The sequence below is a fragment of the Falco cherrug genome, chromosome 9 (genome assembly GCF_023634085.1).
Source record: "Falco cherrug isolate bFalChe1 chromosome 9, bFalChe1.pri, whole genome shotgun sequence".
NCBI lineage: Eukaryota > Metazoa > Chordata > Aves > Falconiformes > Falconidae > Falco > Falco cherrug.
The window spans coordinates 57,357,461-57,381,005 of NC_073705.1; the positions used below are offsets into that span (position 1 = coordinate 57,357,461).

At 41.1% G+C, this 23,545-nt stretch overlaps 1 protein-coding gene across 2 annotated transcripts in view; it reads left to right on the forward strand.

Annotated features, from left to right (window-relative positions):
* The window catches only part of INPP5A (inositol polyphosphate-5-phosphatase A), a 257,300-nt gene that overhangs the window by 141,164 nt on the left and 92,591 nt on the right, over positions 1-23,545 (forward strand). For both annotated transcript variants that reach the window (XM_055720024.1, XM_027805062.2), the window contains exons 6-8: positions 3,882-3,985; positions 13,791-13,843; positions 21,528-21,647. In XM_055720024.1, the coding sequence (XP_055575999.1) occupies positions 3,882-3,985; positions 13,791-13,843; positions 21,528-21,647 (277 nt within the window). The remainder of the gene's footprint in view (positions 1-3,881; positions 3,986-13,790; positions 13,844-21,527; positions 21,648-23,545) is intronic.

The following is a 23,545-nucleotide window of genomic DNA, read 5'->3' on the forward strand; positions in this document are numbered from 1 at the left end:
AATTCCACCTCAAGTTCCCTCCTGATGGTCATAGCTGCTCTAGCAACATCTGACCAAGTGAAATGACAAGTCTTTTAGGAAAAGAGGAGCTTTCTGGGTTTATTAATCGTTGATTGGCAGCTTATTCACTGCTGTATGGCTTTTAGAAGAAAATGTATGGAAAGAAAAAGTGTAGGGGAAAATAATCGATATAAAAGAAATAAGCAGGCACTTGTCCAGAAAATAAACGCTTTAAATGTTCAGTGCTTCATTTGGCTTGGCAAAATCTTAGCAAAGCCAGATGGGGTGTGCACCATGCACATAAAGATATGTTTGGCCCAGTCATCACTTGGAAAGAAAAAACTCTTAATAAAATCCAAGGAAAGCAGGTGCTACACTGAATCGTTGTAAGTCACTTGCTGTTCTCTTAATGTAGAGCAGAATCATTCTCCTAGCATAGTGTTTGTAAAATACGACCCTGAAGGCTCCCATCTTTCAGGGGAAATGTAAAACTTGCCTCTTCTCTCTTGACTATTGGCATTTTCACAGTGTATTAAGCTCTTAAATCAGAGGAAAAATCCAAATGGGTATAAACGTTCTCTGCACAAAAATCATTATGGAATTCTGGTTCTACTCAAAAGCATGCAAAAAATACATGTTTATATACAATTCAATATTCCTGTAACATCACTCTGCCTTTTCAAAATTCACTTCACAGTTGGACATGACTGAATACAGGCTTGGGGGGGGGGGGGGGGGGGGGGGGGAGATTGCCTCTGTTTTTCAGTTCTCAGGAAGACATATTTGAGTTTTATAATGAGAAAAATTTTCTCCTACAGCTTCATGTATTATTTATTACCCACAGCATAGAAGGTGTTGGACTATTTTTATAGTGGTCGGAGTCCCAAATGTTTGCTTACAATTTAAACTATTGACAAGCTATGTGTTCTAAAGGGCCGTCATCCAACAGAGAGGGTTGCTGACTGGGGTATTAGGCCAGTTTCAGTCTACCATTTTGAAGTACAGAAAGAATCTTGTTTTCTTGGGTGTGAAATCAGAAATAGCGTAGGAGTATTTTTACTTGGAGATGCATGAGAAGGCATGCTTCTTTCCTCCTGCATTTGCTTCTCAGCAGTCATGTAAATGAATCACTGGTTGATATTTAGCATTGATGTTAATGTAAGTTGATGATAAGGTGCCTCCTTTCGGCCAAGTGCTACCTTTTATTTAGATTCTCACAGCAGAAGCCTTCAGTATTACAGTTCTGGCAAATGTTTTCTGTATCCTGAATGACATAGGGATCTTTTTGCTGACACTGTTAAACTTACTGAAAGAGGCACATCCATCCATGATCTACTTAGAATGATGCCACATTAGTTTATCAGGATATGTGTTTAGCCTTCCTGTGGGAGCCAGATCTCAAAGTGATAGGCACATAAAGAATGATACTTTTTTCCCCCTGAAGACATATTGCTACATTGCAGTAAATGCTTCCTCAGATTATATAAAATACTTTATCTAGACAACTTAAAGTGACAGATTTTTGTATTGCTTGGTATTTTCACTGGATATCCAGAAGAACTGGACAGTTCAAGGTTCTTGATAATAGTTGTTTGGGACTTTTTCTCTTAGGCATTCCTAGTCAAAGTGCAGTCCAGTTGGTAGTTCCAGCTTAACAGTAGCTGCAAGATAACTGCATGGATTCCTGTGTCGGAGCAGTTGGGTAAATTAAGTCAGGTTCTTGCTGTTAGATGCCAATACATTGCCCTGATAAGGAGACAGACCAAGTACGAAGTGGATCAAGAAGCAGAACCTCTTGTTCATGAGTTGTATAGATCCATAGATTGATTGTTAAGGCTGAAAAGTCTGTGCTATTTCTGTCTCTGGTGTAACCATTCATTAAAGACTTTGGAAAGTGATGTGCTTTACCGTTAAGTCTCTTTCACAAACACAGCACCCATTCCAGCTTTAAAATCCACGTGTCAACCTCATGTGCTGATAGCCAGAAGTGGGTAATCTGAAAGAGGTGGGTGGCTGCGGGGCCACAGAGCAGCCGATACGGGATTTGAATGGAGTGAGTCCAGTTCATCTTCTGCAAATCACTAGAGCAAGTTTTTACTTTCTTGGTTTGAAATAATGAACTGATGCTGGAGGCCTGGTATATGTCAGCGCCATTCAAAAATAAGACCCTTTTTTTACTCTTAAGGGTTTTCAAGTGACTATACAAATAATTCAGAGTTGACTGAGCTGCATGTATAAGCTCAGAACATTTCAGGAGGAAATAAGGGAAAAAAAGAACGCCTCTTTGTCCTGACATCTGATTTTTATTTTTGTAATAATTTTCAGTCACTTGCCTGATGAAGGAACACTCATCTGAAACGTGGCAATTTATGTTACTGGCCTTCTTGATTGATGGAGGCTGCCATGGAGGTAGTGGGGATGCTGGCAGAGCTGAAATTTCTTTCTACCCATGCACATGGGGATGGCTGCACTGCATCCAACCACTGTTCTGTCTGGTCCAGTAACTGTTTCTAAACGTGGCAGAGACCCAGAGGAAATCCTCTGATGGGCACCTATGGGTCAGTTGTGCCTCAGGAGTCTGTTTAGGTTAGGCCTTAGCAACTGTCCTCTCTGACACTGTGTTCACACATGCATGATACCTGATGTAGTTCTAGGTATTTGAATAGTTATGAATATCCAGTCTTTTTCTGGATCTTGCTGGAGTCTGACAGTCTGGGACAGTAAGTTGCCCAGCAAAGCAACCCATTATTTCAAAAATGAAGTTCCTCTTTTTATCAGGTTGTGCATTGCTGTTCCTGAATGTCATTGGCTGTCCCCATTTCTGTTTTAGGATGTAACAGAGAGAAATTTCTAATTTTCCTGTTCCAGACCACTCAGTAAACCACTTGGTTTTGGTGCAGTCTGTCCTCTGCCACTCCTACATCCCTGAAAGGAAAACACTCCTCTATTCACAGAAGAACTTTTTTTCACATTTCTTGTTTTGTCTCAGAGCATTTTGTAGTATTCTAATTACTTCAGTGGATGACTTCAGGATGTCACCTTTCTTTGCAGAGACAATTGTTAATTAAAAACAAGTCTACCTCAGATCAGTTCCACAAAAGCAGTGAGCTGCTCAGCTTGTGGTCAACTCATCTTTCATTAGGAATTCCACCACCATTACTGAACCATCAGTTCCAGAGTGACAAAAATCACCCCCCCCACTGATACAGCTAGCCCAGCACACCATTTAAGTGTGGCAAAACACCTAAATCGATGTCTGTAAATATTGTTGATTTAAAGCAAAAGGCAAAAAGCTGAGGTGATCTAAACGAATGATTATGTACTTGTTTGATAGGTAAAAGATGTGATCAGTTGTGTTTTACGGATGTGCATCAGTTGATGCTTAGGTAGGTAGACTTAAAATCTGGGGAAAAAAAAGTTGCTAGGTGAAATGTACAGATAATCACTACGCATAAGTAACATTTTTCACCTATGTGTGTTTTGTATTAATTAATTTTTCTTTTAATTATCCAGCATAGATTGCTGGATGCTGGCTGAGGACACAAACAGGCGTCTCCTGGAAGACCATCCCAGAGAGTTTGAGTAGAGAGACCTGGTTCATAATTAGGGCTTTAACACTTTATAGTGCTCTGGATAGTAAGAATACTATCAATACCCATAACTGTGTAGGTTAAAGATGTGTGATATAAAAAGTGTGTTTATACATGGCTTAGTGGTCTCTGGTTTTTTCCCCCAGAACAGCTCAGTGCTTGCATATTTTTGCTAAGACCCTACAACCTATAAAGTAGATGTCACTGCTTTGCCAATGAGTGCTATAAGTTGCTTATAACGTTAAAGGTATGTATGTTAATTATGTTTTATATCTATCTATCTATATCTAGCTAAGAAGTATAAAAAAGTTACTGGGAAAGAAATCTACTCAGACACTTTAGAAAGCACGCCCATGCTGGAAAAGGAGAAGTTTCCACAGGATTATTTCCCTGAGGTATGTACAACCTTGTGGAGCGTTCCCAGATATTAGGTTTGGTTCTGCTTTGCTCTGATTACTTGAGTAGCTCCTGTCAGTAATGTAAATAAGGTCACAACTAAGTCTTGGGTTTTTATTTGTTTGTTTGTTGGTTTCTTGTCACCTCTATGTTTTAAGTCATTCCATGGATTTACCAAATTCAAATGGAGTTCTTCGTATATATAGTAGGACATCCTTGTGAAGGATGGAGACAGTGATGAAAAGACTTGTTTGTGCATTTAAAACCAAAGAAATAGCACACAGTGCCAATTGCAAGTCGGTTTCAGGGAGACTTACTCCTTGGCAGGGTGAGATGCTACTTTGAACAGGTTCCATTTGTATTCAGCAGCAGCAGCTCTGTAGTCATGGCTGGAGCAATGCTGGTTTCTGCTCAGTACAGCCAGGTACTGCTGCAGACACTGCAAGTATGTAGGGAAAAGGTGCTTTCTTAGTGATGCGGGAATACATGTTACTTAAAAACATACTGATATTTCCCTCCGATGCTGCCCTTGTACTGCTTTTTTGTTGTTCTCTTGAGAGCTGGGGAATGCTGCACGTTTGAAGTTGAAGGTGAAGGTCTTGTCAAACCCAGAAACACAAGGACAGCTGAGGGTTTTCTTCCACTGCACCTGTAAGTGCAATTGCACATGCAGTTGTAGTCTTTGCAGTTCTCTTCGATGTTTAATTTAATTTGGTCATTTTTAGTTTCTTAAGAACATCGAGAACATAGGTGTTTAACAGTTGGTGTTTACTACAAGCCAAGTGAATAAATATGTTGAATTTCTTTAACATTTGTGGATCAAACAGGCATGTTACTGCTTTAATATAAGGAAGAACTAGATGAAGTTAATTAATTTTGAATTTGTAAATATACACACTTAGAGATATTTACATACTTCATGTGCTTGGAAGAGCATTGCGTAAATAATTACAGGGTTGATGGGATGTAACTTATTCTTTTTCTTTACTTCTATTTATTTTTATATTCTGTATCTCTATACTGGAAGGGAAACTGCCTTTGACATAGTTTTACTAGCTTTTACCTGCTGTGAATAAACATCTTAAATGCTTCTTTGAAGTTAAGTGTTATATCATTTTGAAGGAACTTCAGGTGGTTACTGAGGTATTTATTTTTCTCCTCCATCAGCAATAAACTGTAGCAGTATGGGTGATTGACAACATAAGTAGGAAATGAACAGTGCTGTTGAATGATTTGATTGTAGTCCTGAGAGCACTGAACAGCCGTGTGTGAGCGCTGCTATCACACTTAACAGCAATAGGCCAAATTATGGATTGTTCATTGATACCCAGGAAGAATTATTTCCATCGTTATTTCACTGCTGTTGTTTCATCATGAGACTGGCAAATTTGTAACTTGTTCAGCGTCATTTATTACCACCTTTTACACAATTCTTCACAGTCCCTTGGACAAACAATTGAGTCTAGTGGCTTTCCCACACTGTTGTGGACCAGGGTTTGTGTTCATTTCTTCTGAGTGCTCAGGGATCAGTTGTTCCCACGTTTGTATTTGGAGCAATAGCTTCCATATTCAACGCAGCCTGCAGCGCTGCTTTAGAAACCATTAGGTCCAGAACCCAAGATGCAGCTAAATGCCATTTGAGGATCTGATGCCTTCATACTGTTCCCATTCGTTACACCACCTTAAATGGCTTTTCTAAGGAGAAAGCACCGTGTTCTGCTGTTGTCAGGGATACTGTTTACCTGGAGGAGGAGTAAATGGGAAAAGATAAAATCCACACTTGCAATTAAGATATGAACAAATCCCTGAAGCACCTTAAAGGTTAGTTCTGTTCCTGCACACAGCACAATTCCTTGTAATGGTGTTGCGGCAAGACTTGTACCACAGGCTGGTTTTATTTCAGGGCTTCACAAAGTGGGAGAGGAAAGTGATGGGCTCTCCAGGACTACAATAATGCAGATAACAGCAGCATCAGTGTTTACAGTGTGTGACTTTCCATGCTCACTTGGCGTGCAACCTAGCATAGACCAAGCCAGCGTATTGTTCGTATGAACTTGAAGTCACGTATGTGATGTGATGATATAGAAAATAATTGTGATTATTTTTACACTATGCTGTTTTTTTTATTTTGGACTGAAGACCAAAGAATCTCTCAAGCTGACATAAGTACAGCAACGTCAAAAAACTAACAGTGACATAATTTGGCTTCTTATATAAATGTTGTATTTCTAAAGCTAAAATTAATCTTGTTACCACCAGTTTTCTTCCTAGACGAGTGTTGGTAATAACAATGCTAATTGAAAGACCACAAAATAATGCACATTTTGAAAATTTGAATTGACACAGCAGAATGCATGAGCAGCAGATCTTTCCTAATATTACATTTACAATGCTCTTGTGTGTTTTAGCCAGACTGCTCATATCACATATACAGTATTTTCCGTGAGAAATGGTTGAAGACTGATTTCTTTTCTTTTTATTACTGCTGCTTAAGGATGATCTAAAAGTAATTACAATGATTGAGGCATAATGCAATTCAAAATAATTACAGCCCACTGCATATAAAACTAACAAAACTTTCTGTCTTGATTTATGGGTCCTCTTGGCTAGGCATAAGACTCAAATGATGCCTCTGGGAGCAACACTCCAGATAATGTTAGGCCATTTAAAAAAAAGCAGATTTGTGTAGTCTATCAGGCCTGAGTAATTTTTTTTTTTTCACATAGTGAGAAATTGGTTGTTATCATAGATCACAGATACTGCTCAAAGCTCTTATGAAAGATGAATTAATTTCACTAATGCTTTAATGCAAACCTTTCATGGAGAAGGCTGTATGGTGATAACCTTACTGCGGTCTCTCCTTTCTCAATGATGATTTATGTTGTCTTTTAGTAGATGAAACTGCCTGTATTCACAATCCATCTGCTGGCTAAAGGAATCCTATTAACAGAGGATCTGAGAAGAGACTTAATACTGTAAGGTGAAAGATGTGGTATCCCCTTTCTGGGACATGAAGTAGGAATTTTTTTTCCTATTTTAAAATGTAGATACCTCTCTGAGAGCATACAGATGATCTATGTCATCTCTGCCTGTTTTTATGCTGGCTTACAGATGGTGGATCAGCTAGTGACTATCTGTTAAAGTCAAAATAAAGATTCTTGCTTTGAAATTTGCAATAAGAAACAGTTTGCTCTTTCCTCCTTCCCAAGCTATAGTTCTTCTTAAATTCTGTTTCCAAAAGTTTCTTTTTTTCCAAATACTGTATTTGAAATATTAAAGCATTGTCATTTTGGGACAAGTCATGTAAGCTTGCTGTTGGCAGTTCTGTTCATGTTATCGGTGTGCTGCTGTTACCTTAATAGTGTTCATGTTATTATTGTAATTATCTGCCTTTAATGCCTATTTTATAAAATAAGTTTTGTAATGATTCTTTGTGTTCTTAGAAAAATTGAAGTGTCCTACAGAATTACTATCATATTTTGGGTCAGGCATCTAAAATTTAGGTCCATTGTTTGTACTCCTATCAACGCTAAGTTCTGCTGTTCCAAAGAAAGGAATTATTCTAGACTTAAGTGTTCTTTGGAGAGTTTAGTGAAATATAGGAGGAAAAAAGAAGATGCCTTGTAAAACAGAAGAAATGCTGTATCTCTGACCATGGATATGAAGTATGTGAGCAGGCTGGTAGTCCATGTTGTGCTTTCAAACACATACCATTATTTTCAGCTATTTTTAGCAAGGACCCAAACTGGAGCATTACACTTCAGGTGCTGGCAGGGTCAGGCCCCTCTGACTTCACATCCCTGCTCCTGCATTCCCCTTTACCTAGCTGGTCCTTTGAGGTTCTCTAACAGATGAAAAAGGGACCCCTAAAACCTCTGCCCCACCAGTGTATACTCATACCTGATGCTTCCACAGGCCTTCTGCCAGCTCAATGTGGTAACTTACAACTTCCTTCCAAATAAATACTTAGTCTTTCTTTCAGAAGTTGCAGCATTATTGTATTTCTGTCTTCTAAAATAGCTTTTAATGAGGAAATTATGTATTGCTGCTGCTTGGCTACTTCATTAGTGGTGTGTATATAAAGAAGCTGACAGCAATACTGATTTGCAAGTCCCATGGTTTTGTATATAGCAATAAGTGAAGCAAGTGTAGGTTTTATCACATATTTCTTACATTTGCTTACATCATGCACAGTGATTTAAATGTGGGCTTCCAAGAGACATATTCTTACTAAATTCTTTATACTATATTTTCTTGTAAATAAAGGGTAATGAAAAGATTATGTGAAAAAGCAAGTTATCAATTGTTGCCCTATATAATAGACTTTGTCATTAGAGAGATTGACTTCATATTCTTGAGCTCTCACTATACATTTTTTTGATGAGAGCCATGGATGTTTTTATTTCCAGCTTTTAAACTTATGTAATGACTTCCAAAAGTCTTTAGCAGTAAAAATATGACTGATAGTGCTGTTACAATGCTTGATAATGTTCAAAGGCTGAACTGGCCTTGAGTTCTCCATATACTGCGTATTATTCTGAAATATAAGGAAATCAAAAAGGTACTTCAACGAGTTTGTATACAAACTCCTAAAAACATAAGATCGTAGATGATTTAGTTTTGTAAACTGATCTAAGGAAAGAAAGGAACTGATTTTGGGGCAGGAACTACATTCTGTGTGGGTTTTATGGAAAGTTGTCATCATACACACTCCTTTTCCTGGCTGGTTAAATGTTGAGCATATTGTGAGTACATGAAACACAAGCTGCTGCGTGAGGCTGTGAGGAGGAGTTGTTCTCACCGTGCTGATGCAGGCCTTTTAATGCTGAACATCCCTTGGTGCCTCAGTTGTTCTGCTGCTCAGTATTCACCTGCCTTAAGTAGAAGATTTCCCATCTTCCCTCTGAACTGCAGTGTTCCTTTAAGAAGCTGCAATTACACTGCAGTCATTGCCACTTTAATATGTCTTTCCTTCATGCCCTGCTTTGTATGGTTGAATAAACCCTTGCTGGGTCACTATTTAATTTCATATGGTCCCTCTCAGTAAAATGATGGAGAAAAGATGAATTAAGGCTCTGTGCTAGTCATTATCAATCATGGTTTGTATGCATTACTTATTGCTCACAGTGCTTTTTGACATTAGCCCTCTATAACCTCTCTCTTCATGTTAATGTTGTCTGGAGGTCCTTTTACCCAATGTAGCAGAGGTTATTTATGTAGGTGGTGTTTCTAGGGGGTTTTAAAAGGTCAGCATGATCTCCCAAGAGACTCTATTCACAAAGAAAAGGCTGGCAGAATCTAACTACAAGTTTTCAAACTGTGATTTAAAAAAATAAAAATTTAAAGGACTTCTAACAGGTGTGAGGATTTCCGTTACACTTATTAAAGTAAATTTTTGGGAAAATAGCCTCTAATACATACTACTGCCCTCAAAACCAGTATTTGCAGTGTACGTGTGAGGAAGCACCAAGCTACTATAAAGAAATTCTGTATTTTACCATGTCATGAAATATAAATTGTGTTGCAAATACCTTTTAACTGGTTTGTATCAGTGTAGGCTTACATGAGACAGAATAAGACAGCAGTGCCAAGGGTTGGGCATTCTTTATACTGGTATTGCTTGTGTTACCATCAGTGACAGAATCAGAGTAAAGTCCTGTGGGATGGCCTGCTGGAGAAGTGGTTGATGATTGACACAGGACTCTCAGTCTCATACACTTTGGTTGCACAAAAGCTTAAACTACTTGTACGTGCGTGAGCTGTGGCAGCAGGCAGGGCACATCCAAGGAGAACGGGCTCTGGCTGATAGCACTGCAAGGCTTCTCACTGCCATCTTAAGGTTCCTGAGGGCTGGGAAAACACAAATGTCACAGCCGTTTTCAAGAAGGGTTCCAGGTGGTCTCTCCTCAGTCACAGGAAGGTGATGGAGCAAATCTTCTTGGATGACCAATTGCATGGACAAAGGGAGTGCTGTGGATGTTGTATGCATTGACTCTGGCAGGGCTCTCAAAGCAGTCTCTCACAGCATCCTTGAAGCCCAATTGGTAACGTGTACTGGGTAGGTGGAGTGTAAGATGGCTGGAAAGTTGGCCAGCCAAAAGGCTCTCAGGGTGGTGAACAAAGTCCAGCTGCCAGCTGGTTGCTGGTGGTGTTCCTTAGGGGACGATGCTGGCGTCTGTACTGTTCAACACCTTTGTTAACAACTTGGACAGCAGGATGGAGCACACGCTCAACTTTGCAGATGATGTCAAGTTGGGAGAACAGTCAATATGCTGGAGGGCAGGGCTGCTGTTCAGAGGGAATTCAACAGCCTGAAGAAGTGATCTGACAGGAACCTCATGGAGTTCAGCAAAGGTTAATGCCAAGCTTTGTCCCTGGCATGGGATAACCTCATGAAGCAATACAGGTTGGAGGTGACTGTCCAGGAAACAGAAAAGGACTCAGATCTTGTTGGACAGCAAGTGGAGCATGAGCTGGCGCTGTAATTTGGTGGCAAAGAAGGCCAACAACATCCCAGGATGTGTTACGTCCCGGGAAGGGACTCCTCCATCTATTTGGCACTCCAAGGCCACATCATATCTTCAGTGTCCTGTTTGGGAACCCCTGTACCAGAGAGGCATGGGCAAACCGGAGCAAGCATAGGAGAGGCACCTCTGGGGCTGGAGCACAAGATGTGGGTGGAGGTCAGGAGAGCCCAGGAGGTGGAGGTGATGGGGGACCACACTGCTGGCTGCAGTGGCCAACTGGTGGCTCTGGAAGGGTGGGGTCAGGTACCTCTGGGTGGCGTGCAGCAACAGGACAGCAGTCATCAGCTGCAGAAAGAGAAAATCTGACTAAATCTGGGAAAAGATTTCACCATGAGGGTGGGCAACAGAGGAGGGGCCCAGATAGGCTGTGGAATCGCTGTCTTTGGAGGTGCTCAAAACCCAACTGGATGCAGCTCTAAGCGACATGATCTAGTTGGCTCTGGTTTAGTATTACATCTTTTGAATTACATATTATGTTGCCAAAGAGGAAAACAGCAAATGAAAAACGACAGCTTGATTGAAGACATTATCTTGGTCCACATCATAGGCTTAGACTGTTTAATTTTAAGTTCCATGTACTGTTCTTCAGTAATTAGAAGTTCATTATAGTTATTTTTAAGAATGAAATGACAGAACTTTCCTTTTTTGATTGAGATCAGATTTAGGCCCATTTTGAATGCTTCTAGCATTTAACTTTTTTCGTTGTTTTGCTTTTGAATAAATGTGGACATTTAGCCAAATCTCAACTTGTAACTGTGCTGTCACGATCATCACAGAAACTGTGAATATAAGAGACCTTATTGGGTTATGGGCTTTGTAGTTCAACCATGGAAGTGGGACTGTTAGGAACATGTGTTAGCCCTCCAGCCAGCCACTCCCTGGTTGACCAGAGCTGCATCTACAGAGATATTCTTTTTCCGTGTTGAAAAAAGATATTTACAATAAAGTAGATATTTATTCAGTTACTGCAGATTTCTTCTCAGTAGAGCTGCAGTTTAAGGAAAATCAACAGTGTGCTCTCCTAAGACAAAAGTAATAAGGATTTATAGAAAATGGTCCCCCTTCGAATGTGTCCATCAGCTGGATTTGAGAGGAGTGAACTGTTAGGATTTCCTCCCTGAATACAACTGTATTAGACCTAGGCAAATTTACTTGCCTTCAAAACCCAAATTCTTAAAAGATTCATGCACCTATAAGCATCAACAAACTGCTGATGTTAATTACTAAACATCTCAAAAACACTTACCCACCCCACACTCCATCTGTAGTGACAGAGTCAGTGCTGTCAGCTGCCCTGAGTCACCAGACAGATCTGCAGGGTGGGGGTGTGTAAACTTTGTCTATGCTCAGAAGAGAAGCCTATTTATTCTGTATAATCCTTCTGGGTTTAAGAGCTTTTTCTCCTTTTGTCTATAGGAAATCTTCACATCTGGCTGAACCTTTGTTTTGTTAATTTATTTTATTCCCTCTAAATATATACCCTGTGAGCTACTGAAAGCCAACTGTAAGTAGACACACAAGTCAAGAACAGAAGAAATCTGTTCATCATGCATCCATAGTATCAAAATACGAGTTTTGACTCACTGCATAAAGGACTTTGCTGTTAGTCACTGTTCTTGGACTTGATGGTCTTGAGAGGACTGCTTCCTTGGACTTTCCACTGCTTTAGCAATGCGAAGCTGCTAAAATTTGTGCAGGAAAAGCCTCCAACGCTTCTTTGGCAGGGCCAGCACAGCTGGGTCATCAGGGAAGCAGGCAAGCTGCAATTTTCCCTGCAGCGCTCTCAGTAAAATTTGCCTCTAGCAGTCTGGCTGGGAAGGTCCCACAAGCCTGCAGAAAGGTGATTCTGAAATTGGCACCTGCATTAAGAAACACTAAAAGCAGGTTTCCCAAAATACGGAGTACATAACTGTGAACAAATTTGGTAGCCAATTTTGTATTTGTTTGGTTTGTAGCTTGTAGGTAACACTTTTTCCACAAAATTACCAGCTCTGAAATTGAGTGCAAACAGGGAAATAAGCTGTGATTTACAAGTAACTTTGCACGTTTTCAAGGATTTGGGTAGAAGAGAAGAACTGGGTATCAGTAAGCAGTTTTCACATTCAAGCTTTCAAGAATAAGATATTATTCATTCAGTAAAATAAACACTTTAAAATCTTCATAAACACATTTTGAATGCAAGGAGAACCCCAACAGGAAAGGGGCCCTAGTAAAGCAGTGGTGTTACATCCGGTTGGTCTTGACTGCAGTTGCCATGTTTGTGCCTGAAGAGAGAAGGAGGTGGGAGATGGGTAACTGTTATCTGAAGGGTGACCAGAAGACAGCCCATTTAGATTTTGTGAGGCATTTCACTATCTTAGCAGTATTTGGGACTTCAGCATCTCATCAGGACTGTCCACAGTGGGGTGGATAAATCTATCCAACAAGTCTCTTGTGAAGGCAGTACCTTAGGTGAGCAAAACCTGTGAACAGGGGGGATGCTCTGCTACGGCTAGCACTGTATTTGTAATAAGGAGTTGCAGTCTTTTGCTACAAAATCATTGGCATCATTATTTAGGCCATGACATGAATATTGTCTGGTGCAATATTCATTACCAGAGAACAGTAGCCTAGTCCCATATTCATTGTTAACAGTGAATAAATAGGATGCAGACTCATGTCTTTTTGTGGGAGGTTGTAATTTATGGCAGTGGCTTAGGAGTGGTGCTGAAAAAATCCTTTTGCTGTATCATAAGTGCCGTATGTTGACGTGAGCTGATTTGTGGCTTTCTCGCAGATGTTGCAGTTTTGATAAATGTAATGTTTTACCATTATTTAAATTCCCCTTAACTTTTATAGAAATATTGGGTGGGTCAGCTCAGCAGGAGAAATAGCTTTCTAGCAGATCTCATTCATTTTAATTTGATGTAAATCTCTGATGACAGTTCAGGTAAAATTACAAAGAAGCCAAGATATTTGTGTGTAGGCAGTAAGAATTTGCTGGTTTAGGCTAAGCATAAATACAGTTGTAAAGCTTTCCTAATTGGTTATCGTTCATCTATAAGCCACTACCAGGGCTTATATTAATTTTACATGTAAGTTTAAAACTGCTGCAGGACCAAAAATGTAAATAACTCCAGTATTTAAAATAGACACAATATATGTTTTCAAGGTACCTTAGTTGATGTGTAGTGCTTATTAGTTACCACATATGGGTGAACTTTGGTTTTGTTCTCTGTGTAAGTATGTTTCACAGTAATCCTTTACTTAATGTGACTGATTCTTATTTATTTTTCAGTGCAAGTGGTCCAGAAAAGGTTTCATTCGAACAAGATGGTGTATTACTGATTGGTAAGTTGCATCTTTAGTTACTTCTGGTTATGTGTATATTATGTATGATTTTGTTAACTGTTTCAAAGAAGGTATTTGTATGTGTAAATTGGTCTGCTCATGGAACAGATTGGTTCCAAAACAGTTGCTTTGCTTTATTATTTATTGAATGCAAGTTGTAATGCATTGAATGTGAGTTGTAATGATGCGTACAAAATGTGATATTAATGTTCACATGTATGTGCAATTAACATGGAATAATTCAGGTCATAAGCAGCTGCTCAATCAAGCATGATCAAAAAAGCCTGGTGTCTGTGACCAAGGCCACAGGAGTCACAGTGTGGAGCTAAAGGCACCCCCCACTACTGCTCACCAGCATGCCTGATGCAGCCAAGGCTCTACAGCATCTCACCTGGGTCAGATACGTGTACCTGGGTGTATGCAGCCCTCACCTCTGGGACTTCTGAGGAGAGAGATTGTTCTCCAGGAGCCCTTCAAGCCAGTCCTTTAAACCCAGTCCAGTTTCTACTGAAGACAGTGGGGGACCCTACCTTAAGGAATGCAGCTTATTAAAGCCAGTTCCTGCTATATTACTTTTACTGGAACATAACTTTTTATTTGTCGTATTCAAGTCAGGTTTTCCATTTTAAACCCAGGGTATGGTCATGGTCTCTGTGAGGTTGCTTATTTTCATCCTAGAGTAAAGCATGTGGCAGCCCAGCACTCACTAGTAGGGTTCAATGGAGGGGCAGTAGAGCAGGCAGCACACCTCTTACCTGTGCACTCATATACTGCTGAGGAAATGTCCCACTGAACACAACTTATTTAAGTTAACATAACCTGGCTGTTGTCAAAGCAGAGAGCGCCCGTCATAAGATATCCTCTGGAAATCTACAGAAAAAACAAACTTTTTTCACTCTTGGGATCATCCAGCAGACTAAAGAGGTGGGAGCTGAGGGGAGCAGACAACTGTATGACAATAGAAATTGAACTTCATGATGGTGTTACATGCTGGATCGCTGTCTTTGCAAGAGCAGTAATAGTAGTAGTGTATGTTGTGGGGAGCAGCTGATTGTGCAGCATAATATACCTGAGAGACCTTGGAAATTTTGTATTAATACAAGGAGAGCTCAACAAACCCACAGATCGTACATGTTTCTCTAGTCCTACCTGGAAACAGATTACCTTACTTTTTTACTGTTAAGTCATAGTTTTGGTCTTCACTGCTTATTTATGTTACAGTCACCTAAATATATGTGAATGTTCAACATTTTCCCCTTCTTCCTGTGGTCATTTCATGTCTTAAAATTGTAAGTTTGATTTTAAAGTCTGAGGAATGTTCACACAGGCTGACTTTTGAGGGCTGAGCAGTGTTCTTGCTTGTTTACATAAGCATGTGTATTAGATTAAGCAGTTTGTGAAAAATGAAAAAACAGCAGGTTTTCTCCTTTTAGTCTTTTGTCCCAGGAATCAGGCAGGCAGCTATGGGATAATGTAGGCTCTTGTTAATTTTTTCAGATCTGTGTGACATGGTGTGTGATTACAGCAGTAGAGAACTGCAGAAGTGGATATTTAGCACCAATTACTAATCTGGCCTTCCCTCTTATATCATGACTCCTCCAGGTTCTGAGTCTCCTATCTGCTTGCATTTCCTCTTTGCAGAAAAAAATAATGTGATCTTATTTTCAGGCCTTTCCAAGAAAAAATTATTCTTCAGAGATAGAGTTAAAGGAAACGTTTTCTTGCAGGTTAATATTAAAAGGGGGTAGTTATTGGAGGGAGCAGTCTGTAGCTAGATGTTCTGACCAGGTAATATACTATGCTTTTGTTTCCTAAGGGTATATTGGGAAGTAAGAGTGAAGAGGCTTACAGCTTTTTCTGATCTGTAATGAGGTGAGCTGGTGGTTTTGGTGGTAGTTCTGTGTCTGGAATAGTCTGCGATTACAATCCACATGATCCAACGAGATCTCAGATGTTTCTAATGAGAAGTTGAAGGGACAAGTTACTCTGAACAATTTCTGCAGAATGAAAGATAAATATGGAAAATACAGATGGTTAGAAAATGCACCTAGTTAGGTCTAAGTGCATAATGTGTCTGTTCATGGTATGGTAAGTGTTTAAACCCAGTCTATGTGCATAAGCATACACAGTTCTGGCCATTTTCATAATCATGACTTTTGATCTATATAGTCTGATAAAAATATAGCTAGGAGACTTGTTGTTAATACTTCTTTATGAATCCTTGAAAGGAGCTATTAATTTTCCCTGCCTAGGAAAATATCATTACAGAATGTACCTCATGCCAAAACCAGAGGGCTTCCCAAAACCCCCAAAAGGAACCTTAAAACATTTCAGAAAACTGTCCTCCTTTTCCTCCTCTGTGATTCAGCAATCTGCCCCAGTTGAGTTCGTCTGTGAATCCAGGTTTTTCCCATCCATTATTCTTCATTAGCTTACTTTTAGTGTGAACAAAGAATTAATGAAACTTGCTGTAGTTTCATTTTAAGAAAAAATGAAAGAGAACTACATGCACTTTTATTTTTTGCCTTTTTTGTTTGTTTGTTGGGGTTTTTTTTAGTATTTTGAATATAAGGGGGGGGGGGTATTTATTTCCATTCCAACAGTTCTTAGTGTGCACTTTTAAAAAATGTAGATGTGGCACCAACCTGGGAATGTTTGCAAGTAAATCAGTGGTCAGATTCACCAATCAAATTGTTTTGATATTTTAGAGAAAGTAGGATTGCAATATTAAAGTCTGGGAAGTGCAAAGCATTGCACTTTGACAGGAGAATTCAGAAGCACAAATATAATAGTGGAAATAACTGACTCGGTACCCATACTGTAGAAGAGGATCAAGGGAGAAGAGACTGAATATGGTTCATTATTATCTTACTGAGATGTGTTAATAGATGCATTTTGTGAAGCACAGGAAGGGGGAAAGGTATGGTAATTATTTAACTGAGTGCTGCCAAGGCCTCTGATAGAGTATTCTGTCTTGTTTTGAGTGCTGTGCTTTAGGGAAGCTGGAAAAAGAAGAGTCAAAAATGATAGGAGTATTTGAGAAGAAGTTGAAAAACTTTGGCTTGCCACATCTGGAGACTGGTTGCTGACTGTCCCCCCTGCAGAAGGGGCAGAAGGAAATCAGTTTTCTTTGCAGGAAAAGAGATAGTGTGATGAAAGAAAAGGACAGAGAAAGTGTAGGTGGAGGGTCCTTCATTAGCAAGTTTTAAGAATGAGCAGTTCTTGGGTGGGTGGGGGTGGATTATAGATACCTTCACACAGGAGGTGAGTTTGTGGCATGAGTTCTCTCCCTGCCCTACAGGGATTCTTTCTGTTCATCATTCAGACAGACAGGAATGGACATCTCAAGCCATCATCTCCAGGTTATGTTTTGTAGTTACATGCTAGTTATGGATCTTATTACAAAGGTTAGTAGGACTACTTTGTCATCACTGTGAGTTCATTCAGCAAGATATGCTGTTCCCTGAAGCCAAAAGAACCCCACCAGGATCTCTAGAAGAGGCCTTTGTGCTGGCTGCTTGGTGATCTGTGTATCTTTATCATGCAGTTGCTGTTTTGACTGCTATGGTTTGCTGTGTCCAAATCTGTTGTGTGATTCCAGCACAATCTGGAAAATCTCCCTGTGCACAGCTTGAGGTTTTTGCTTGATGCCTCTCTCTGCCGAAGTCTTTTCCATATCCTCGCTGCCAGGCTGCAGACTCCTTTTGGAACATGAGGTGTGTTTGCCCTCTCCATTGTTTTTTGTCTCCACGCTGAATTCTCCCACAAGAGATGTCTGTGCACAGAACTAGTAATGCAAAGTCAGTATGATTTAGCCATTTGTTCAAATTCAAAACGCTTGGCTCCTATAAAGGGGAAAATTGTGGTTTAGATCTGAAATCCCAGTACAGCCAGATGATAGGGCTGAGCTGTGGTTCATCTCACAAAGGGGCCTGAAAACCTCACTAAATGGACCTTTCATTAGCTGTAAGACTAAGGGAGAGGGAAGGCACTGAGAGGACATTCAGTGGATTTTTCTGTGGGAAGAGGCAGCTTAAAATCCATAGATGGCTCTGGGCAAAGCCCAAAGGGTGTTCATCAGTGAAGCAGAGAAAGGAGAACATGTGTTTTATGGCTTTATCTAGAAGCACCTCTGCATTTAGCTTATCCTAAGGTGGAGAATGCATGGTTTTGGAGCCATTCACAAAATCATCAGTATGTATCTGCAACAACTAATGAAGGTGAACAGCTGTTGAAAGCATGTGTAGCCACAAGATATGCAGTGCCTGAAGAGTGGCTCTTGGCTGAGGAGCGTTTCTGTGGCCATCAGCATTGTTTCAAGGGATCTCAGGCAGGAAAACCAAGAACCTGCATGTCTGTGAAGGGGAACTGACAGATCCTTTGTCCATGGAGTATGCCTGAGCTGCCAAGCAAGGCATACTTTGACAGACAGCTTAAAACGGTTCTAGTATGACTACCCCCATCCTGTCTAAAGATGTCAGCAAGGCTGGACTTTTTTCAGTGTTGTGCCAGTTTCATTTTGCTTCCATTCATCCCGTAACATCTTTTCTCATTTAAGTCCTAGCTGCTTTGGATCAGCTACAACCAAATTTTGCCAGCATTTTTTCTGAATGTGAGAATAAAGCAATTTAAATAGCCTTGTTTCATATAGCAGACCTCTTGGACAGACTTACCTGTACTCTGATATGTATTGTCTATTTCCTCATAGTTTAAAAGAAGTTTTAAGAAAGCTATTCATTTATACCCAGGACATTTTTTTATCCTTCTCAGTCCAATGCTAGTGTAATAATTATTATTAGTGTTCATGGAACCTACCCAAAATTTATTTTTTGGAACACTAACCAAAACTGTGCACTCAAAGTAAAGTGTAACAGCTTTTTTAGCACATAGCAGTATTATGCATGTAGGAGCTAATGGGGCACACCGCTTTCTGTGGGTGCTGGAGGGACCTCCTTTCCAAAACATAACATTGTCAACGCTGTCCCTTTAGTATCACTTTTGGAGCTTCATAGCAGACACTTTTCCTTCAGTCCCTCAATGCACTATGCAGGAATTCCTGCATACACTGGTTTGTTTGGTGGGGTTTTGTTAGTGGGGTGGTGGCGTTGCTAAATCTGTATGAAAAAAGCATTCCAAGTTTTCAGGTTTCATTGTGACTCACCATCTCCCATCACTGAAAGAGCTTAATAACAAAGCAGTGAGATGATTTTTAAAAATGCAGACCAGGTCTCTAGGACACAAAAAGCCACAAGCAGAGCAAATACAAAGCAGAATGCCAGCTTGGCCTTAACAGCTGGATAGCTTTCTGTTTGCCACTCAGACATCCTGTCTGTCAGAAGGGGGAAACCAGAGTTCATCAAGACAGCTTGCCTTCCAGGTGACACCCAGCCTGATAGAAGTGACACCTTGTATGTGATTGACACAGGTAACAGCAGGAAATCCCTCTGTCTGAGCACGTTGATAACAGAAAATTCCTTCTGCATGAAGGGTTTCTGCCACAATAAGTGGGCTTGCGTGAAATGATTTAAGGTACAAGAATATAGCTGTGTTATTGTTAAAAATACTGTTTCCAGCCAAAATCAGCCAACTGCTGTGCAGTCTTGTAACAAATTCCAGTCCCTGTGTCAAGGAACTTACGCACACTGAATAGGATGTACATATAAATAGCTGTCACAACAAATGGACAGGAAAACAGGGTGGACACAGAGTGATCATATGGAGTCATGGACCTGCTAGAGCAGGTCCAGAGGAGAGTCAGGGGGCTGGAGCCCCTCTCCTATGGAGACAGGCTGGGAGAGTTGGGGTTGTTCAGCCTGGGGAGGAGAAGGCTCCGGGGAGACCTAATTGCAACCATTCAATATAGAAAGGGGTCTCAGAAGAAAGACTGAGAGAGACTTCTACAAAGGCCTATGGTGACAGGCAAGGGACAACAGTTCTAAACTGAAAGAGGGTAGGTTTAGATTGGACATAAGGAGGGGGTTTTTACGATGTGGGCGGCGAGGCGCTGGCCCAGGCTGCCCAGAGCAGCTGTGGGTGCCCCATCCCTGGCAGTGCTCAAGGCCAGGCTGGATGGGGCTGGGAGCAGCCTGGGCTGGGGGAGGGGGCCCTGCCCAGGGCAGGGGGGTGGGACTGGGTGGTCTTTATGGTCCCTTCCAAACCAAACCGTTCTGTGATTCTATGATTTAGCTTTTATGCTGGGGGGTAAAGGAAGGTATTTCTGTTTCACAGAGGTTTGAAGTTGGTTTCATTAAGAAGGAACTTCCAGAATATCCGTATTTCTCTTGTCTTCAACCAAACCAAATTCCATAGGTTTTCCTTTGAAGCAGTATGATTCTTTTCAGAAATGTCTTCTGTCAGTCTTTGGCCATCCCACAAGGCAGACATTGGGCTGTAACAGCAGTCCTCAACTCTTGCGTGTTCCTCCTGCAGGGCAGAGCTCCCAGAGCCAAGACACCATTTACCCCTTGGGGTTATTTCTTCTGGAGTGCACTGCCAGTAGTTGGTAGGGGATGCCAATGCGATGGGCTTTGGCTGAGCCAGCCCCAGCCAGGTGAAGGGACCCCTGTCCGACTCCCTGACACACTACAAAGTAGCAAAGGATGAGTTAATATTCCTGTCTTTCAGCTCAGGAAGAAAAGCTGGGAAATTTTAGGGATTTTACTGATTTACTGAGGCTAGCTCCTCATACAAGTCTTATGAGGAGCGGCTGAAGGAACTGGGAGTGTTTAGCTTGGAGAGGAGGGACCTTATCGCTCTCTACAGCTCCCAGACAGGGGCTGTAGGCTGGTAGGGGTCTGTCTCTTCCCCCAGGTAGGGAGTAATAATAAGCGACAGGACAAGAGGGAATGGCCTCAAGTTGCACCAGGGGAGGTTTAGAATGGATATCTGGAAAAATTTCTTTGCCAAAAGGGCTGTCAATCATTGGAACAGGCTGCCCAGGGAGGTGGTGGGGTCACCATCCCTGGGGGTATTTAAAAGACACGTAGATGTGGCACTTGGGGACATGGGTTAGTGGTGGGCTTGGCAGTGATGGGTTAACGGTTGGACTTGATGATCTCAAAGGTCTTTTCCAATCTATTCCAAACAATTCAATCATTCTGTGATCCCACAGGCACAGTCTGAGTTAAACAGGCACTGTCCTGTTCCGGACTGGAAGTGGTGTGCAGACTGACCACTATTATCTTGACATTCTCCACACAGGGACAGATAAGGAGTTGCAGTGATATGATTTAACCTTTAATGTCACTAAAATTCTCCTGTCAGTAGCTTTTCATGTTGCTTATTGCAAAGCCACAGTTCTACTAGGTCTTTACCTACACCTCTATAAACTTGAAGTTGTTTGTTTACACATTCAGTTTTGTTTTAAAAATATTTTAGTGAGAGGGTACTGCTTGATTTCTGTGAATTGTAACTGACAAATAGCTTTTTATTTTTATATTATGCATATTTTAAGCAAAAGCTTTGATGCACTCTTACCTGTGGATGAGTTGTCTTAAGTTTGATGATAGCCTTTGATAATTTTCTGATGACGATATCTTAATTTACACAGTGTCTGTGAATAAATATTAAGGTAACATAAAAGAGAATACAGTAAGTGTTACTATGTTGAATACTTCGCTGATGCAGCAAATGTTTTTTTTCTTTGATCCTGAATCATTTTATTTTTTTCTTTTTTTTGTCATAGTGCCTTTGACTTGGTAAACATTCATCTTTTCCATGATGCTTCCAATTTAATTGCTTGGGAAACAAGCCCATCGGTTTACTCAGGAATACGGCATAAGGCTCTTGGCTATGTACTTGATAGGTATGTATTAGTCTTTACTAGCCTTTTTCAAGCTACTGTGTTCACAAGGAGCGTATAAAAGATGCTTCCAAAGGCACACTCAGAAATGTAGAGATTTTTATTCTGCAAACTGAAAATGGTCGCTTCTTGTTAGAGTTTTCTAGATAGTGCCAATTACAGATCAGTTTATGACACACTTTTAAACTAAATTGACTCTCTAAAGTCACCAGAACTCGTGGAGTAGAAAGCAGGTTTGTTAATTAAATATGTTAGTTAGATTACCTTCTTTTTAGCCTGTGTGGATTCTAATAAAGCTACCATTCAAGTATGTTTTCAGTTAAAGAGTAATAGAATAATTCCAGTTGGAAGGGACCTCTGGGAGTCTCTTGTTCATCCTCCTGCTCAGAGCATGGCTGACTTCAACATCAGATCAGGTTGTTCAAGCCTTATATCCAGCTGAGTTTTGAAAAGCTCCATGCACGGTGATTTGTAGCTTCTCCGGGCCACTTATTACTGTGTTTATGGCTACCTTCATTGTGACACTTCTTCTCCCTAATATCCAGTCAGAATTTCCCTCAGAGCAGTTGGTGTCCATCACCCCTCGTTTTCTGGTGTGCATTGCTGAGGAGTCTGGCTCTGTCTTTTCCATAACTACCAAACAGCTAAAGCCAGCAACAAAACCCTCCCATAGCCATCATTTCTGTAAACTGAACAAGTTCAGCTCTTCCAGCCTCTCCTTGTAAGCCACAAGCTCCAGCCCCCTCAGCATTAAACCCTGTGGTGTTTTACTTTCAGTACTAGCTGAGCGCCATAGTCATCAAGCAGCAACACAGCATTTGTCTATATATTAACATATATATATATATTGACAGTTGTTAATAACATCATGGTTTATAATGGTGTTACAGAGTTGATTCATCTGATGGGTGGTACAGTACAAAGGATAGTTCCAAAAATACACAACAATTTACAGCTGCCCTATAATTAGCAGTTTAAAGTCAGAAAAAAAGACAGCTTTTTCTTGAGTAAGAGGTAATTATTTCTGCATGGGCATACGTGTATTGGCAAAGTAAGTAGGTATTTCTCTAACAACGTGCTCCTTGACTTCATGCTTGCCTGAGAAATAGAGCTTTAAAATGTCTCTTCCAAGCACCCGTGGCATGCACTGCAATCTGTGGCACAAGATGGGGCTTAAAACAAACTGCTTGGGCTGGAAAAAATAGAAGCAGAGCATTTGATGTGCTGTTTTCCCACCCTGATCCCTGGTGCCCAGCAGCCCCCCAGCAGTGTACCACGTACCAGGGCTGCCTCGGGCAGCAGGTGCCAACACGTGCCAGGCGCAGAGAGCTCTGCAGCGAGACCCCAGGCAGGCATGGGACTGCTGCCGCCTTTCCCCGTGGCAAAGCTTGGGCAAGAGTCGCATGGCTGGTCTTGCTGCAGGGCAGCGAGTGCTGTGGTGTGGGAAGCCCCAGCCCAGCCAGTGGTTGCTGAGCCCCGTCCCACCACCCAGCACTTACCGGCGGTGGGTGCCATGTCGGTGGCGAGGGCTAGCACACTGCGGCTAGCTGAGGGGAGGAGAGCTGGTGCCTGGGACTCGTGGGGAGTCACTGCTCAGCACAACTTGGACCATGGTCAAGGGTGCCAGAGAAAGGATGGGTTCGATTATCTCTTCCTTGTGGCACTTGCTTGCAGCCTTCCCTATGCACAGCAAATGCAGCAAGGAATTCCCCAGGAACAAGTAACTGTTTACTCTCGTGACTCTCTGGCAGCAACCTAGAAGTTTAAAGGCACTCCTGAACCAAACTCAGTTATGCGTTGAGAAATACCTTTGTGTATGCAGTGTTGTCACATTTTGCTACTTAGATTTTCACTGAAAAAGGTTCTGAAATGTGGAATGGAGTATGCATACCTTTTCAATC